This window comes from Pseudopipra pipra, chromosome 2 (assembly GCF_036250125.1).
Source record: "Pseudopipra pipra isolate bDixPip1 chromosome 2, bDixPip1.hap1, whole genome shotgun sequence".
Lineage (NCBI taxonomy): Eukaryota > Metazoa > Chordata > Aves > Passeriformes > Pipridae > Pseudopipra > Pseudopipra pipra.
The window spans coordinates 3,825,188-3,842,268 of NC_087550.1; the positions used below are offsets into that span (position 1 = coordinate 3,825,188).

The 17,081-nt window shown below is 43.5% G+C and overlaps 1 protein-coding gene across 3 annotated transcripts; it reads left to right on the forward strand.

Annotated features, from left to right (window-relative positions):
• The first annotated feature begins 3,117 nt into the window (after positions 1 to 3,117).
• On the forward strand, positions 3,118 to 16,931 carry PDZK1 (PDZ domain containing 1). 3 transcript variants are annotated; one of them, XM_064643253.1, is made up of 10 exons: positions 3,118 to 3,136; positions 7,157 to 7,214; positions 9,604 to 9,815; positions 10,128 to 10,377; positions 11,315 to 11,451; positions 12,680 to 12,875; positions 13,138 to 13,334; positions 13,843 to 14,037; positions 14,806 to 14,972; positions 16,091 to 16,931. In XM_064643253.1, the coding sequence occupies exons 3-10, from the start codon at positions 9,606 to 9,608 to the stop codon at positions 16,311 to 16,313; spliced, it is 1,575 nt and encodes a 524-aa protein (XP_064499323.1). In that variant the 5' UTR covers positions 3,118 to 3,136; positions 7,157 to 7,214; positions 9,604 to 9,605; the 3' UTR covers positions 16,314 to 16,931. The 3 variants fall into 3 exon arrangements, with proteins under 3 accessions (XP_064499323.1, XP_064499313.1, XP_064499330.1); XM_064643243.1 differs by having other exon boundaries at positions 3,122 to 3,136; positions 7,151 to 7,214; XM_064643260.1 differs by lacking the exon at positions 3,118 to 3,136 and having other exon boundaries at positions 7,151 to 7,214; positions 14,806 to 15,105.
• Positions 16,932 to 17,081: the final 150 nt, after the last annotated feature.

Sequence of the window (17,081 nt, forward strand, 5' to 3'; positions counted from 1 at the left end):
TTCAAGACAGGCAATAAGCTAAGATGCAAGAGCATATTTTCTAGAAAGTTTGTGTCATCTTCCAGTTAAATCAGGGTCTGCTGTCACCAAAACCAGTTTTACTCCTACAAACCAAACCAGCCTTATTTCCAGGTATCCATTTTATGGAAATTTATCCTGTCCTTAGTACTTACGTGTGATTTCCTGGTAGGATCTGTTCCTTGTTTGGAGGGAATTTTAAAAGGCTAAATATAAGCCCATACACACACTACTGGCTTTTACACTATATTAAAATAATTTAATTTTACACAATTTTTTTCCTCATACTAAAGTAATCTTGGGTTCAAATAGGGTATAGATATATATCCCTCCAAAAGCTTCTAATACTAGTTTTCAATAGTTATACAGGAAAAGGGCTGCATTCTGCATTTTTGCAGTGCCAAACACAGCATAGCCATTTCCTTTTTGTGATAACATAACGAGACTGTCAATGCCACAAAGTGACAAGACCTAATAAAGACCAGGCATTATCCACCCTCGTGTTTCCATTAAAAGTTCTATAAGCACCACATAAGCCTCATCAGAGCAGAACAAAATAGTTTTTCTCCAGCACAAAAGCAAATAGGCAGTGACCAAGAAGATGGAAACTTCTGCAGAAATTTTGTATTTCTCTTTGCCTTCCAGGCTACATTCAGACTTTCTATCATGTTCACTAATCTCAGAAAGGTAAATGAATGCTATTCCAATTTAAATCCCCCTTGCAGCAAGAGTGGATGCACACGATAAGAAATCTGAAGCAAAAGTTTGGTCCTAATTAACTGAGGATAGTGCACCTCACCCCTCCAAACACCAGTTCAGCCTCATCTTACAGTAAGAAAAATTTTCAGAATAGTGTCTTTACTGACAAAGTAAAATTAAAAACTCAGTAATACAGAGGTTAAGTCAGAAATTAGGGACATTTCCAGGGTGGATTACAGGTTTGGGGGGGGGGGGTGGGACGAGGTGGGACAGGCAGCAGGAAGAGGAATGGAAGGTGGGAAGAGAAAGAGATTCATGATTGTTGCTGCTGCTGCTGCCGCCTTAGGCCTGGATACTTCCTGTCTCACTGAGCTGTACTTTTTTGAGGAAGAGTATATGCTTTCCCTGGTGATTGTACAAGCATCTTTTCATCCTGCTCCTTGAGGAAAACAGTGAAGTAGGCATAGTAGTTATTATTTATACATTTCAAAGTCTTAAAAGAAAAGGAACACGGTCTACTGTCAAATTCAGAAATCTGACTCCAGAGGGCAAGAATTGCAGATACAACCAAGACGTAAGGAACTTACTCTGTTCTTTCATAGGTCAAGAATAAAAACCAGTTTTATAAGGGTACATACCCTAGTAAAAAAGAAAGCTCCAGGTGCTGGATGGAAAAAGCCAGACTTGTAGACTTAGGATATTATTTTTTATGTCTCAGCATCTTGCATGTCCAAAGAGTACCGAATGATAGAGCAGCTGAAAGGCAGAACTGAAACACGTCCAGAAAATGCCCAACAGGATGAGCTGGAATGAAAAGTCTTCCCACGTGTTACCAGTGCCAGAGGGAAGGCAAGAAGTCCAAAGGCATTGCCATTTGAAAAGCATTAATCAAACCAACATCAGCTGCAGTTATCCAAACAGTCCTGCAGAGAGCCTGATTGCTGTGCATGCATGTGCACATATACGTGTGGCTACAGCCAAATACTGTTAACAAACACATAGCTCCACCAAAAAGGCTTCTTAGTTCACATAATTCCTCATTTTTAAGTCCTTTAAATTCTTGCTTGAACAGAAATTTCCAGGGTTTTAACACCAATTTCAGCCTGATGTTACAGCGAAAGAAGCTGCACAGAACACCTCATAGCTAACTCAGTAAAAAATTCTGCACCCAAAAGCCCAAATTCATGATCAGTACGGAATATTTGTTGAGTAGCCAAAGAAGAAAGCATTGCTTATAGCTTATATTCTCCAGTAAAAAGGTCGTGGGGAAAACAATTCAATATTTAAAGCACAAAGAGCAAAGCCTGAGGCAAGAGGACTGCCATTATAATTCCTTACTGACAGGTCCAGGGGACAGAATACCTTCCTTTGCTGCAAACACGGGGACAGCAAACGATTTCTTTTCTCCCCTCGTTTTTCAGGAAGACCTAAGCCCAAAATGCTAGAAGGAGGGTTATTCTCCCCTTCCTCTGGAAGCCTGCAAACCAGCAGGATTGCCAAGTCATTCTTGTTTGCTTCCCTGCAATTTTTTTTTTCTCTCTCTTTACCATGTCAGGAGCATGTGGTCACCAGAAGAGAAAGAATTAATTACCACTTGGCTTTGTGCAGGATGACTGATGAATATTCATTTGGTAGCTCAAATGGACTTTGCCTCACGATTAAGGAGGACTTCAGTGAACCAAGCAGTCCTATTACCAAATCACATGGTGCTTTATGTAACACTTGCCAAGCCAGAGTGGAAAAACCATCACTTGCAAAAGAAGGGGCAAAGGGAAAGGGCTGTACTGATCTTGAACAGCTTAAGTACAGGAACAAAGAAAATGTGCTTTCACATTACTTTGCTGAAGGAGACCTTAAAACACTCCAAGGCTCTGATTCCCAGTCCCTGTCAGACTTGGCAGTGGAAGGAAAGGCTTCACTGAAGAGGCTGCTGCCCCCTTGGATGGGGCCAGAAACGGGCGCTGCGAGGAGAGCAGCGAGCTCGTGGTCAGCAAGTGTACAGTGAGCAATACAGGCAAGCAAGAACTACTTAGAAACCCTCATTACATCAATTTTGAAGGGAAGTGCGTGCTCCCAGGCAAGAAAGTTAGTTGCCATCATGAAGAGGGAACATTTTTACACCAAAATAGCCACATAAACCTTCTGTCAGCAGAACAATGCTGGCAGCGTTACAGGTTATTTGAGCACTTCGTTTGCAGGACAAAATATATGAACACTCATTTTTAGGGTTGGACTCCTTGTACAACTGTGTTAATAACAAAAGGCAACTTTTAGTCGACTGAACTTTGTATCTTCAGACTTGTTTTAAAAACATTAAAAGATCCACTTCACCAATCTGTCATTAACAGCTCTGTTTTCTGCTCCTCTCAGTGGAATGGCCATGAAAGCAATTTCTTCAGCACTTCTCAACACCACCTTGGTGAGTAAACCTTTTTTAAAAACCTACTAAATTTAAAACAAACAAACAGAAGTGATCCATAGGCTAGCTACATTTTTTCCCCTATCTTTTTAAGGAAAAAAAAAAACAACAAAAACAAACCTGAGACTTGAAGCTGGATAAACTTTTCAGATGTGAATAAGCTTCATGAGTGCCATCATCCTGGCACCACTGGGCACACATTCTTCTCATGTCTGTGTTCAGAACAGGGCCAGGAGCTGACCTGAGCCACAGACTTCCTGGGAAAGAGTAAGAATTTGGTAAATGGTACTTACTGAAACTATGCCCTGGCACGCCACCAACTGTGCCAGGTGTGGCTCAGTGGTTTGCTCTGGGAAGCAGAGGCTAGGACTTGCCAAAACTTGTGAATTTACTGAATTTTAGCCAGTACCAAAGTTAAAAACACAGGTGCTTCCCTCCACTCACTGAGGAAACCATGTGAACATTTACGGCTACTGGAAAATTCTTATTTCTGACCATATTTTTTTAACCCAGGTGAGTTTCACAGGAATTTTTCTAACCAAAAATCGGCAAAGCTTTGGGAAAAAAAGAATTACAGAAAATTTCATAAGTGTTAACCCACAGAAGAATGCAATGACAACAGGAACAAAGGCCCACATATTTCTACAACCAGCCTATAGATGAAAAGGGATACACTTCGGAGAAACCAGGACCCCTTAAGTCTACTCCCTGTGTTAACAGAAGTTACTCACCATGGCCAACTCCTGCAATATAAGAATACTGGGAATTGAGAGTTTTTTTCAGGTTTTATCACTTTTCATCAATTGTTAAAAGGTAAAATGTCTTCCTTAGTTAGGTTCCTCATTTTTGCAGCTGTAGGATTATGCTTGAGAACACTCTTCCAAAAGGCTCGAGAAACAGAAGAGGAAATATTGCAAGCTGCCTTTACTCTGATAGATTCTTAAATAATTTTCATTCTACTGGTGGAAGAATAGGAGAATTTTTGAGCTTTTGGCATCTAGGTTGTGTCAGCGTTGGATGCATTAGTACACCTTCCATACAACTTACATCTCAGCCCCACAGATGCAAAGATCAGCCCTAAGAAATGCAGGGCCTTGGAGACACATCCTTGCACTGAGCATCCCCTTCAGCCTCCTGTCATAGCCCTAGGACAAGCCTCCAGCCCCACCTCAAAGAACCTCCCCCTCAAAATTTGTATTTACTAACATGTCATAATTCACCACACCAGAAGTTTAAGTAGTCTGTTGACTACTAGACCTGTCCCCCTCAACTTTCTTTTCAAAGCCTTTTGAAACTGCTGCACAGCCTCCACCTCCTTCCCATTTGGAACGTGACCATACTTTCCCTTCTAGAAACACAAAATGTTTCACTTACATTTGTGTGGCATCTTACTCTTGAAAAATCTTGACAGGGCCCAAGATCACCTCAAGTGACTATCACAGTGGCACTACAATGTGAATTCCCATCTGCACTGTGCTTGGCCACAAAACTGAGAACCACTGCGATGTCCCTCCTCATCCAGTCGTTGTCTTACTTGTCTGAAAGATTACAAGCTGAGGACAGGGCTTGGTCTGGCTTCATGGTGTCCCTGCCCATGGCAGAGGGGTTGGAACTAAATGATCTTTGAAGTCCCTCCCAACCCAAACCACTGTGTGATTCTATTCCATGATTCTCTGGTGCTTTACAACATGGTGGCTCACTGAGGGGTTTTTTGTATGTTATACAAAGAGGAACAACTCCTAGTCACAACGGGCTTGCAAATCCACTTAGAGTAAGTGGATTACAGCAAGGCTTTTATAACATCAATGACTGTTACGTGGCAGCACATTTAGGTTATTCTTATTTCTATTACCTCTCCTTTGAATTACACAGTTGGAGCAGACAGCCAAGGAAAACACAGGTGTTATTTCTAGTAATCCAATTCCACAGCCAGTTAATGAGAGAAATAAGTAGTTTAAAAGCTTTCTAAAATTGAATTAGATTTTTTAACAAGAACTTCACATGGGTCAGTTCATTAATTGTCTTGGTGTTCTGGGATCTCGGATTTGGAGGCTTCCCCTTGCATTAGAAACACCATCAGGTCAGTCCGTGTCTGTAAGCAAATCCTGCACGTGCTTATGGATAGTGGATAAGATATGACCTTGTGACAGGTCATAACAACAGTCAAAGCTTCACCCTGACTCCTCTCACTCCTTTCCTGCAGGATGGGGAAAAAACCATCAGGGCTTCCCTGAAGAAAGTTAAATCCAACCCAGCCAGACCCAGTACAATCTCAACGCCCTGTTCCATGCCATTCACATCATGTGTGACCTCAGCATGATCTATCAAAGTATCCTCTGTCCCATTCATACATTATTGAATTTCTACACCCTACTCAAACCTTTTCATGTTATCTATTTCTCTTTCCTGAAATTCCTTCTTACCAACACTTACAACTTACACTACATACTCAAAACACCTTTATATCCCATAGTAAGGCTTATACATCCTCTATGAACATTGTATATTGTCCCTTGACATACGTATATATATCAGATATTATTCCCCCATTCCATGCTCCCCCTCCCCCAAAGCTCCATAAGAACAGTTGATGACTTTGGACCTATCTGTCAAGGAGATCACTCAGTACAGGAGAAGCAGCAATTTGGATTGTTGAGCACCAAGACCACTTGGGGTGGGTCAGCACTGCACTCTCATGGTTCCTTGTGGGGGCTCCTTCTCTGTTGGTTCAGATAATTCCTGCTGTATTATTTACTGTACCATACAAGTCAAAAAATGGATTATCTTGCCCCAGGGATAAACCTCCCTGAGGTACACAGCAGATTTCCACTTTTTCCTGCACTGCCCACCAAGGGCACCCGGGTCCCTGAGCGAAAACAACGCCACAAATGCACTTTCCTTTTCCCCAGGGTAGAGCAACCCACTCTGCCTTTCCCAGTCACTTACCTGTACTATGGGGGCCTCATCTCCACCCACAGTGTGTAGGGGCCTATTTTGGGCAGAACCAGGGCAGTTAGTGAATATTCTGGTATCAAAAGTTTAGGTTTCACTGCATCCATTCCCCAGTGCCCTATGCTCTGAGCATAGCCTATAACAGCCATACAACAGTATCATACAATTCTTCCTAAGGCCTGGGACAGGACATGTGAGAGGACATGTGAAGCACCAAATCAGTGCCATGTTTCTTGGCCCAGGAACACGGGCTCAATATCATGACACAGGACTTGACTGTCAAGGCTCAGGATGGCATTAAAAGCAACAGAATGGTTTAAAGGGTGTGGCTCCAGCCACCCAATAGATGCTTCCACCACAGCAAACACGTAGCACTTGCCTTGGCAGGTTCAGAGCTATGATCCAGAACAGTCAATCTGCCAGGCCTCACCATATTGATATCCCAGAGAGCTCCCTCCCTCTGTTCCAGGGAGACTTTATCCACGTGGGTCACTTGGTTGCAGTGTAAGGGCCTCAACAGTCAGGGCCCACCTCTCAATCACAGGACCATTTTTTCATTGTAGCTCTCCCAGTTATGGTCCTTATCTTGAATTCTTCAAGCACTTTCATCCTATTTCCTCCCCATGTCCTATAGAGGAGGGGGGTGAAAGTGGCTCAGAGGGCATCTGGCTGCTGGGCAAGGTTAACCCACCACAGTCCTTTTTTTTGGCACCCAACATGGGGTAGGGAGATTTTAACCAGTAACACCCCAATCTGCAGTCAAGTGCTGCTGGCTCAGGTCAATCCAGCACGACCCGAACCTTTAAGACATTTCTCATAGCTGGAGAAGGCTTTTGCCCAGAGCAAAGGCCAGGCTTGCCTCAGCTGACCTCTTGACTGAGTTTTTGACTGTAACATCAGCAGAACAAAATGCAAAGCTGCTGAGAAATCCACGTGATTAGCACTTCTGCCTGCAAGGACAAGACAACCTATCAAGGTGTTGAACACATTCAGTGAAACTTGGTTAAATAAATAATCTTTTAAATCAACCTTTGCCCAATCAAAGTCCAGCCTTACTTATAGGTACAGCCACGGGAGAAACACTAAAAGAGAACTCCTGGGAAGGCTACTTTACCCAGATATACAGGTAAGAAATTTCTTTTTGCCTAAATCCCTCTTCCCTTAGAAAACTCCTTCTTACAATCCAAATAACTTTGCATGTAAAGCTTTCATGGGTTAAAAGGAGTAGTATGCAGTGCACTGTAACCTTCCCTTCCTTCCTAAATATGGAGAAATAATCTTTCCCATAAAAGCCTACTGTTTCTTCAGCTTTGTGTAGCACTGTTTTTGCATGTTAATTTCAGAAATTAGCACAGGTTCCCAGTATTTATCAAGAAAAACTGCTTTGAATTGTACTTGCAATCAATACAGTCTGATGTGTTCCAAACAATGTTCAAATAATAGGATAGTTCACCCCTTCATGGAGTTTCTATCACAGAATGATTTGACTGCCAGCACATCTGAAAAACTGACTTCTGTCAGTAAAGAGAGGCAGGAAAAAAAATAAAAAATCTTTCCAGTAAAATACAAACCAACTTTGTTAATTACCTGGACTTTCCAACTGGAAGAAGTTGTCTTCGTTTGTCTCATTCTCCTGTCCTCGTGGGTCTTTGGGAGGAGTTCCTAAGACAACTATTTTTGGAGGTGTCCCTGGTCACACCTCTTGTTTACTTTCAGCACGAGGTATTCCTGCATGATACATTTCACCCAAAACAGAGTTTCATTACAACATAAAACCATGCCAGATTTTAGGTGGGAAGGGAGTTTTGCAGGTTGTCTGGTCCAATGCCCCATAGAAAACAGGCCCATAGATCAGGCTGCTCAGGGTCCAATCCAGGTATCTCAAGGACAAAGATTTCACAGCCTCTGTGGGCACCTGTTCTAGCAGTACCTGACAGCCCCCAAGAGGAAAGGCTGTCCTCATGGCTATCTAGTTGGAATTTCTCTTGCTGCAGCCTGTGTCTGCTGCCTCTCATCCCACCACTGTTAACTTCCCAGAAGAGTCTGGCTGTGTTCTCTACTCAATCCCATTAGGCAGCTGGAGGAGGACAGTAAGATCTTTCCTTTACTTTCTCTTCCCAAGACTGAACAAACTCAGCTGTCTCAGTCTCCTTAAACATGGTGTGCTCCAAAACCTAATTCCTTCCTCAGGACTAGTTCCAATATGTCAATAACCAGGGGAGACCAAAACTGGAGACAGTACCCACATGTGGTCTCCCAGGTGCCAAAGAGAAGGGAACAGTCCCTTCCATTGACCTGCTGGCTACATTCTGACACCACTCAGTGCAAAGATGATGCTCTTCAAAGGTTCACCACGGACTCATGTCCAACTTGGGCACTTGGGTGCTGTCCAGCAATGCTGCCTTCTGGCCAGCCAGCACACAGCCAGCTGCTTGTGAGCAGACAGCTGTGCACGGTCCAGATACGGATTTATTTCTCTTTTTTGCCTGTCACAGAGCCAGTCCATTCCTCATGTAAAGTTATCAAGGTCATCAGGTATCATAAAAATCAGCACATCCACCCTCCGATGCAAACCCTGCACACATTAACAGTAACCCTTCAGTTGCAAGGCCTTTTCTTGAAACCTGAGTTTGTTTAGCTGGTATAACTGAGAACAGGAAAGCCTGGTTACGACAAGGAGGCCCTTCCTTGATCCCACCTGCTCATCCATCTGCAGGGGTTGCCTGGAGAAGTTGTGGAGTCTCAGTCCTTGAAGACTTACAAAAGAGAGCTGGGCCCGTTCAGCCTGGAGAAGGGAAGGCTCAGGGGAAGCTTCCTAATGCACAAAAGTACCTGAAGGAGGGTGCAAAGATTATGGAGCTGGGATTTTTTCAGTGGTGCCCAGGATAAGAGGTGATGGGCACAAACTGCAACACAGGAAGCTCCACCTGAATGAATGTAAGGACACTATTTTTACTATGAGAGTGACTGAGCACTGGCATAGGTTGCCCAGAGAGGTAGTGGAGCCTCCCTCCTTAGGAGATATTCAAAGTTGTCTGGATTGTCTGGACTTTGTCCTTGGGAGCTGGCTGTAGGTGGCCCTGTTTGAGCTGGGAGGTGAGACCACACATCCTCCAGAGTTCCCTTCCAACCCTGACCAGTCTGCAATTCTGTGAAATTCCATTTTGCCACATAAATTTCCTACAGTGGTCTGGTATTTGTAACACTTAATGCAGGTGCTAAATCCTCACCTCAATTTTCACTATGTTTTCACAGGCAGACTTCTTGTTTTTCAATTAGGCAACTTGCTTAACTTCATTTGATATAGGGAGACAAGAAAAGAAGAGGGAGAGGGAAAAGGGATTGGTTTCTTCTCCCAGGCCTTGTTACTTAACTTCAACTTCGCACAGCTGGATTTCTTGGGAAACAAAATCCCGAGAATTCTGAAGCAAACTCTCTCAACGCATATTTAGAGGGAATATATAGGTAAGCTTACTGTTTTTGCTTACACATATCTTTTCCACCATGTCTGGCAGAGATGACTTCTGTGCTCCAGCCCCGAGAATGCAAAGTGACCAAAAAGCCCCAGAAGATCTACGGATTCTTCCTGCGCCTTGAGAGAGACACGGCAGGGCACATCATCCGCAACGTGGAACAGAACAGTCCAGCTGAACAGGCTGGCTTGAAGGATGGAGACAGAGTTCTCAGGGTCAATGGTGTGTTTGTAGACAAGGAGGAACATGCACAGGTACATCCCTGGGATCCACGCTACCCCACGCTGCCCCCGTCACCCAGGCCCACGGCCACTTCTGTGAAGCTTTCTCTTCCAGTTTTTATGCCTTCTTTGGGTAGGAAATCCAAGAGCTGAGTCAACTGCTCTGAGGATCCCCCTGCATCACTCACTACTCACCACGGCCGTGAAACGTCTCTGGGGGGCCTCCACAGTGCATAAGCTGGGGAATAAGACAACAAAAACAGCAGACAGTGCAGCCCTTCCTGGGGACAACTTTCAGTTCAACCACTCTAGTGCCTGCTTGTCATTTCCCCTTGTCCACTACAGGTGGTGGAGTTAATAAAAAACAGTGGGAATTCCGTTGTACTTCTCGTTCTGGATGACACATCCTATCACAAGGCACAAAAGGAGGGAGTGAACTTGGAAGAGCTGGGTCAAAAGGCATCAACAGGACAGCAGCAGGAGCAGTCCCCACCATCCACGGCCAACAGAGGAACCACTGCAGTTCCACAACCCCGGTTCTGCTACCTAGCGAAGGAGGAGAAAGGCTATGGCTTCTCCCTGAAAACCACAGAAGGTGAGAGCCTTGGGAGAAGAGATGGGAGATAGAGATAGATAGGTAGGTAGATAGATAGGCAGACAGACAGACAGATATTTGGCAGCAGGGACAGAAGCAAACACAACACAGGAGGGCTAATAGGGACACACAAACTGTTCTTACTACCAGAAAGCAAGCGAGAAGCTGCAAGACGAGTTCAGATCCATCTCTGTACAGCATATGCAGTGAAAGGTTTTTGGAGGACTGTGCTTCTTACTGGGTGGAGAAAAGATGAAAAAAAGAGAGATAGAAATAATAAGCTATTTTCTGCTTGTTATTTAAGCCCACTTAACAAAACCAAGTTTGCAGTCCCTGCTGAGATACCAGATACATACTTAACATGCTATGTTAAATCCTGTTCCTTTCCCTCAAAGCACCTCAGACAAGGTTCTAGGCAGCTGCAAGAAACACTTTTCCTGATTTGGAAGTTATTTCATTAAGAAAGAAAAGGTTTTTGAACCTCTTCCACATAAGCCTTTCTTCCAAGGCCAGTCAACAGAATGGGGAAGTCCTCTGGAAAGTATCACCTCTAAAGAGCATGTTTTGGAATGCAGCCTAACTGAAAGACCTAAAAGCAGCTCCTCTCTCCAAAATTATGAGGGACTTGGGTGGGGGCAGGAATCAGATACCTTTCAGGTATCTCAATCAGCCCGCCTGCACTCTTGGTAGGGAAATAAACAACTGCTTGGGCTGCAGATAGTGAATAAATGTCTCCCTCCCTCCAATGGAAGTGATTTTTCCAAGACAGAGTAAGAGACAGGGGTGTATCTGTGTGGAATGTTTGTGGTGCCACTGTGATCAGCGTGTAAGCAGAGACCAAGAGTCTCTGAGGACATCAGTGCTGAGCTTCCTTAACCATTAAATTCAGGCATATTGCAGTGACTTACCCTGTGTAATGAGTTTTCATCTATTTTAGGACAGAAGGGGTTGTTCATAGTGGAGCTTTCACCAGAAGGAGCAGCTGCAAAGGCTGGTGTCCAAAATAACGATCGCCTGATTGAAATCAATGGGGAAAACGTGGAAAATTACACACACGAGGAAGTGGTGGAAAAGGTATTGATTCATCTGTTCTGGCCTACTTTCACAGCAACCTATCAGGGCTACTGAGGAGGCAGGTCTGGCCCATTTGAACGCTTCACAGCACATCTTGGGAGCTGCTGTTCCTGTATCATCAATGCAGCAGCGCAGCTCTGGCTTTGGCTCTGTCATCAAGCAGCCTCTCAAACTGCTTCTCAGTGAATACTGCCATCAAGACAGGCCAAAGAATTTCAAATAACAGAACCACACCGCTGCCAGGAACCCTGTTAAATAAATCATGCTCTGTTCCTAGAAGTCCTGGAAATGCTTCCAATGGCAAGAGGGCAGTGTGGTTTTCAGGGCAGGAAGAGGGAAACTCTCTGAGGATGCAGTCAGCATGGAACAGGGAAAAATTCATAATTTTAGACAGTAGCTCCTTTCTCCTGTTAAGAAGTCCAAAAACTAATGAAAATTACTGTGCAACAGCTTTCAGTAACCGGCCTCAGCTGCAAAGAACGTTGCTAATGAAGCTTCCAGCTTTCCACTATTGGCACTGCCAAAACACAGCTGGAGCTGAAGAGATTTCAGAGAGCCATGAGACAGGCAGCACATACTCTGGCATCATTCAGTGCACACAACTCACGGAACTGTGCAACACCCAAGTTTTGTTGAGCTATTGCAACATCAGCAGCAGACTGACCTGGGTTAAGATGAGTAAAAAGGGCACCTGTTAGAGTAGAAAGGATTAGGAGAAGGATGGATTTGGAGGGGTTGAACAGACAAAAAAAAATATATATATAAAAAAATCCAAACCTCAGAATCAGTAAAGGAGACAGAAAAGTACCAAAAGCAACAGAAACTTGACTCTTGTCACTGTAATCTAAAATAGTGGTATAGGTGTTATGATAAGTGTATATTGTAGAGTTTCACATAGCCAAGCATTATCTCCTGAGGCTCACTGCATTCTACAGCACTGTATGCCACCCTCATGGCCCTCTACGGGTCCCTGTAGATCACGAACACAGTATGAAATACAGAAAATTTCTTCATGTATTACATGTACAGGATCTCATCATGGCCCAAATTTCTGACTGGAAGTGGGGGGGGGGGGGGGTAAAAATCAACTTATAGTAGCATGGCCTACCCCTTACAGCTCGTTCATCAGCAGCACCCCCACACACCATGTGTCAGAGCACCAAAGTATCTACAGTTCCCACATGCTGTTGAAGGGGTGACATCTGAGACTGTACGTGTACTATCACAGGTAAAGAAGTCTGAAAATCATGTTATGTTTCTACTTTCAAATGAAGAAACAGACCGCTATTTCACAAGCCAGAAGAAGGTACTGAGCAAAGAGAGCGCCAGCCTAGGACTGCTTCCCCTCAGACCACGGCTCATCGAGATCCAGAAGGGGAAAAGCGGTTACGGATTTTACCTACGGATGGAACAAAACACTGGTGGTAAGAACCAAGTTAACACACAGACCGTGACATTTGATACACAGCTTCTTCCTGTACACTGTTTGCAGGCTTCATTGTCTTTGGCTTCAGACTGGTCGCCCGGCAGAAATCCCCCACGGACACGTTCCACAGGGCTGCACCAGGGAACTGGTCTCAGCCCGAAGCGCCTTTCTGACAATTCGCCTTTGCCATGCCTTTTAATGTCTTCCAACTCACCGAGCTGCACCTTCACATCAATCTTTCTTCCCTTCTCTGCTCTTAGACCACGTCATCAAGGACGTAAATCCCGGGAGCCCGGCGGCCGTGGCGGGTCTCAAAGACGACGACATCTTAGTGGCCGTCAACGGAGAGCAAGTGGATGGCCTGGACCACGAGAGTGTAGTGGGAAAAATCAAGCAGTCCGAGGCAAAAACCACACTGCTGGTCGTGGATAAGGAAACTGATGCCATGTATAAACTGGTAAGAAAATGCAAACTACTGCTAAGAATTGGTAATTTATCATCATCGAGAGACATATGCAGCAATGAAACAGCCGACCTGCTCTGACAGACACTTCTTCAACTTGCAGGAAGTCTCTAAGATATACCCCATATTTCAGCAACTCTCCTAGCATTATGCAGGAAGTCTAACTAAACACCCAAATTTTTGGCCTCTTCACGATTTTTATAGACACTACTGGGACAATTCTAAATTCAAACACATCACAAGAAAAGTTAGTTTGCTGTTAAGACAGCAAATTCAGAGCTACATGGCTGTATATTTATAAATGAGTAACAAAATTCCCTTCCCACATAGATCAACACTGTAGCTTCCCATTCTGCCAGATATCAATAGGGAAGAGTTCTTCAGCACAGCTCAAGTCTGAGTCATTAACAAAGTTTCAAACAAAACCTGTCGAGCATGAGAGCCTGAAACAGATTTCACAACAGAAGTTTTTATGTTTAGTTTTATTTGTCACTTTTTTCAGGCTCAAATTTCCCCCTTCTCATACTACTACAAAGCACAAGATTCAACTCCAGGTAAAGTGGAAGAAAGAGTGGAGTTGCACACTGAGCACAGAGTGAACCACAAGCCAAGAATCTGCAAGATGGTGAAAGGGCCTAGTGGATTTGGCTTCAGCTTAAACATGATCAAGAACAAGCCTGGACTTTTCATCAGTGAGGTACTAACGAAGAAGGAAGTGCAAGGAAAAGCTCAAGTAGTCTGTCAGACAGCTTCCTCCCTTCCATCCTGCAGATAAATATAAGAAAAGCCACAAAAATCTCTTCTGCAGTGCTCTCAGATAAGAGCTATATTTCCTTAAGTCACAGTGACATTGTTGGCCTAATAGAAAAAATAAGCACCAGGAGATTCCTCATTCTAGACATCCAGAGGGAAGGGGAATCCAGCTTTTGCTTTTGCATAATTTTTTGCTTTTGTTCATGAGGCAGGCACACTAAAATTAGTATTTCTGACTGTAGAATATCTTAATTATAGGAGAGACACCTTTGCCCCCCCTGCCCACCTTCTCTGAATTCCACAGCTGGTGAAAGTCAAAATTCTGCAGTCTCAAATTACACCTGTGACTTAGAGTTCCACTCATCACTAAGGAATCTGTGAAATGTAGTAAAGTTAACTTCAAAGTTATTGGACAGAGACCTGCAAACAGTAAGAAAACTGTTTTTCCACTCGTCTTCATGGTTCTACCATGTCACATTTCTATAATGTAAATCTATCAAAATCAAGATGCACCCTAAAATCTCAAACTGAGGACTCCATGTTTATTATGTCTAGGCCCATTGCCCCTCCAAATTCATTCCTGCCCCACGAATCTCCCCTTCCCCATGCTTATTTCACCATCCTGTAAGGAAAGCAGCAGCACAGCAGTGTAGCTAACCCTCAGTTGTTAATGCATCTTTCCAAGTTTTATGCTTTGAACTTGCCTCTGCAGGTAAAAAACCACGGGCCAGCTGACAGGGCAGGGGTAGAAAACAACGACTTCTTGGTGGAAGTGAACGGAGTGAACGTGATCAGCGACCCCTACGACGAAGTGGTGGCAAGAATCCAAAACAGTGGTGACAGACTAACACTGCTGGTGTGCAGCAAAGATGCTTACAGGTACTTCCAGGGCCAGAACATTCCCATCACAGCCTCGATGGCAGAGCCAGCCCATGACACTCCCGAACCTCCTGCTTACACAGAAAACCATCTGTCAGAGCCAGAGAGAAACTCACCTGAACCAAGGGAAAGGGTGAGTGATACCGCATTAAGCAGATGCTGAGGGATCACACAGGGGATAGGAAAACAGCTTTTTTCAGGTAGTGTATTTTTCCTGAGCTAGGAATTTTAACTTGAGTCTGGATTTTTGCAAGTTGTTAAAAGAGAAACTGCTAATTATCATAAACAACTCTTCCTTTCCCCACACATAATACAGGTGAGTATCTTTAATGGAAGATTAAATCACACAAAGTATGCACATACAAGAAATTTTATGGAACAAGATAATCCAAACATGGTAATCCTTAACGATGACGGGAAACAGGCAATACTATTGTGGAAGTGCAGGAAGAAGTGCTTAAATACATCAAAAACATTAACAACTTTTTGTGAAAATCAGGTAGAATGTTTCAAAGTTGATCATTTTGGAGAAGGAACAGCAACTGATAGGTTATGATGACATTTTCTAGAGAATGTGCTGATTTGCAATTATTTTACTCATTTCATGCCGTTAGAAAGAATCTGAAGCATGACAGAAGTCAGGAAAGCAGGAAGGTATTTCTTCTCCAAGCAGTCACTTTTAACCCTCCCTGTGGTCAGTCTTAAATATTTAAATGCTTGTTTTCTGATCATGCAGAAGGGACAGACAAGGAAGAATAAGACCAATACTGTCACCCGCTCATTTTTCATTAGCCCTGTCTGCAAGTGTCTAGCTACACGTTTTTTCAAGAATTTCTTAGCCCCCAAGCTGCATTTTGCAGATCTGAAGTTAGCACCACTTTTGTGTTCAAATTCAGCAGATACAGGAATTCAACAAGAATCCTCCAAACTTCCCTCTAAATGTACTTAACCAAAAAAGCCCTTCGACAATAAAAATTATATTTGTTGGCTCATTCTGCCATCTAAACAAATATGTGATTAGTGCAAATGAAAACAGAGGAGTCCTCCAGAGCACTGCAGACTATCAACCATGTTTACAAACTGAAAATAATCAGAACAAATTTGTTACTCCTCTGCAGGCAGACTCATCCTCCTCTTCACAATCAGCTGCCTCCACAAGAGCTGCCAGTTACAACGAGGACGACACAAAGTTGTGAGGAGACAACAACAACAAAAAAGAAACCACCTGAATCTTTCTTCAGTAATTTTTTGCTACTACACCTGCCAGAACTTGGCTATTCCAAGGAGTGCCATGCCTGTAAAGGACTGCAGTCTCTTCCTGAAATAAACACTTCAGTGTAACTTGCATCCATTTAACACCCTGCAATTGTACTTCATTGGCTTTCTGCCCTGTAAAGTGGGCAGTTACTCACTTAGTGATAAAAAGGTTTAAATAACTACAAGGATATAATTAAGGACTGCAGAAGAAGACGGAAACGTTTTATAGATTTGTAAGTATCTCAGCCTTTTAAAGATAAGCTCTTAATAAAGAGCAACTGATTTCTCCCCAGCTCCCAGGAGAGGCAGCTCTCCTCCTAATCCAAGTCCATCAACTCAATCTCAGTGGCAACTCTTTGCTGTACTTCCAGCAGTACAACTGCTGTGAAGTGGCACAAGCCAATGTACTCCGTGCATTATGCTCCTTTTTCCTGCTAACACTGCAGAAATTCCTTTCAAACACTAAGCTCACTTCGTAATTCATAACTCAAGATGGTTAAGCACTGTTCTCTCTCCTCTGCTGTGGATCATGGTGGTTAGAAGAGCACAACATAATTCAGTTGTGCAGGTTTGTCTAACCCCAAGTCAACACCACATTGACTTGGATGTGACACATATGGCTCTGTAACACTGCTGCTGTTATACTTTGCTTCCTTGCTGTACACCAAAGACAATACAGAAATAAACTGTTTAGAGTGGTTATTTTTTCCCTCTCCAGATCTTACTCTTCCCCCCTATGATTTATGTTCCAGAACAATTACAAAACAAACAAAGCCCAGGACAGTGGCTGTGGGAACCTACAAGTTTAAGTCACATGGATAAAATTTGTAACATACAACATAAATAAGACAT